Source organism: Pteropus vampyrus, unplaced genomic scaffold (genome assembly GCF_000151845.1).
Source record: "Pteropus vampyrus isolate Shadow unplaced genomic scaffold, Pvam_2.0 Scaffold1794, whole genome shotgun sequence".
NCBI classification, from domain to species: Eukaryota; Metazoa; Chordata; class Mammalia; order Chiroptera; family Pteropodidae; genus Pteropus; species Pteropus vampyrus.
The window spans coordinates 5,672-7,492 of NW_011890575.1; the positions used below are offsets into that span (position 1 = coordinate 5,672).

General features: G+C 64.2%; 1 protein-coding gene across 1 annotated transcript in view; it reads right to left on the reverse strand.

Moving 5' to 3' along the window:
- Positions 1–1,452, reverse strand: part of LOC111734550 (sushi, nidogen and EGF-like domain-containing protein 1) — a gene marked incomplete at its 3' end in the record, with an annotated part of 4,753 nt that extends 3,301 nt beyond the window's left edge. Inside the window, exons 1-2 of the mRNA XM_023526649.1 lie at positions 1,443–1,452; positions 651–1,119 (exon numbers count right to left, since the gene is read on the reverse strand). Of these exons, the coding sequence (XP_023382417.1) occupies positions 651–1,119; positions 1,443–1,452 (479 nt within the window). The remainder of the gene's footprint in view (positions 1–650; positions 1,120–1,442) is intronic.
- Between the last annotated feature and the right edge of the window lie 369 nt (positions 1,453–1,821).

Below are 1,821 nucleotides of genomic sequence, written 5' to 3' on the forward strand. Positions count from 1 at the left end.
TCCCGCCAAGCCCGCCTGGACGCCGTTGTCGGGCACAGCAGTTAGAGGGGGGCTCCCTTGGCTGCCGCTGTGTCCTGTGCAGGCCCGAGTCCAGCGCCCCAGGTGGCTGGGCCACCTCTCCCCTGCACTCCGTCTTCCAGCTCTGCCCGCCAGCCCTGAGCGGGGCTGGAACCACCCACGGGGTCCAGCGGGGACGCAGCCTGGAACCTGGCCCATCAGCAGCCATTCTGGGTCCCTGATGTTCATTTGAACTTTATTTATTTTGTAGTTTTGTTTGTGTTTAACTTATAAAAATTTGGCATAAGTTTATATGCCTAGTTTAAGGTGCGAACGGATTATCTGAACAAAAAAATTTAAGGCAACCCATCGGTCGCCCTCATTTCCCTCTCGGAGGGTCTGCATGCCTCAGGCTAAAAGGACTCTGGGCTGGTCACCGGAGCGTCTCGCTCACTATCTGTGCAGGAGACGCTGCCCCCAGATTTTAAGGGTGTCCCTGCTCTTCTGGGAGACTCGGACACTTGTCCAGCAGCCCCGTGAGGAGGCGAGTCAGGAATGAGACCTTGGGAGGTGGCACGGCCTGGTGTGAGGGAGGTGCCCGGAGACACGGGAGGCACATGCCCCAGGACGAAGGAGGCCGGCCGAGCTCTTACCCAAACGTGAACCTGTCCACGCTCTTGTCCACCTCGGCGGACTGGTCCTCCTGCGCCTCAGGGTGGCGGATGGACACACGGACACTGCTGACCGTGGCATGGTGGATCCTGTGCAGAGCCCACCGCACTGAGATGGCCACGGCGGTCACGTTGGTAGCCTCGAGGCCCTCAACAGGGTGGGGTCCTGGGGGACAAAGGGGTTGTTCGGCCGGGGGCGAGGTAGGAGCTCGAGACAACCGATGGGGCTCGGGAAGGGTGAGGGGGGCACAGGCAGGCACCCACGTAAGGCGCGGCCAGCCCAGGCATGACTCTGGGTCGGAAGCTCCGGGCTTCGCCTTGGAGGTGCTGCAGAGGGGCTGCTGTGGCTGCTGCCCTGGGCCATCCGGCTGCACCGGGGGCCACAGTGGGGCAGGGTCCTTCCTGGCTGGCGCTGACCCTGCCTTGGCTTTGTCTTCCCTGGCTGACTGCTCTGGTCACACAGACAGTGATCGTCTGGACACCACCTGGGTGCTGCTGGGGCCTGTCGGGCACGGGGGCCAGGAGAGTCCTCTGCGCCCAGACCCAGGGGAGGGGTCAGGTGAGTCCGGAGCTCAGATTGGCACGTAGTGCCTGATCAGGTGGGCACTGGCCCGTCACCTCACCCTGTCTCCCCGTGGAGACTCCACTCTGCTGGGGAGGGGAGGCTCCCTCTCTCTTCCAGACCCCCTTTCCAGGTGGACCCCCCTTGAGCACTGGGGAAGCACGAGTCAGAGAGAGGCCCTCCTCCCTCGGTCCCCAAAGAGTCCCGCTGGCCGGAGCGCATCCTCGGTGCCTCTTGGCCATCACGACACGCCCGTCCTGACTTCCTCATCCTGTCTCTCACTTGGCCCTCAGTGTCAGCACCCTGCAAGGACCGCTAGGTGACACCAGGGTGCCCCTCTTCCTCCTTCCGTGCAGCCTGCTACAGCCCTCTCTGTGCTTCACCTCCAAGCTCCGGCCGCTGGTCCTGTGCCAGCACCTGGTGTGGGGGGGCGCAGAGCCCCCCACCATCCCTCAGCGCTCGCTGCCCAGCTGCGGCTCCACTTCCTCGAGCCCCGGCACCTGCCTCCACAGGCTCCACCCACGGGCAGCCCCTGCCCACAAGGGTGTGCTGGCATTGTCCCTGGCCCCTGTCCACTCCAGGAGCAGGCAA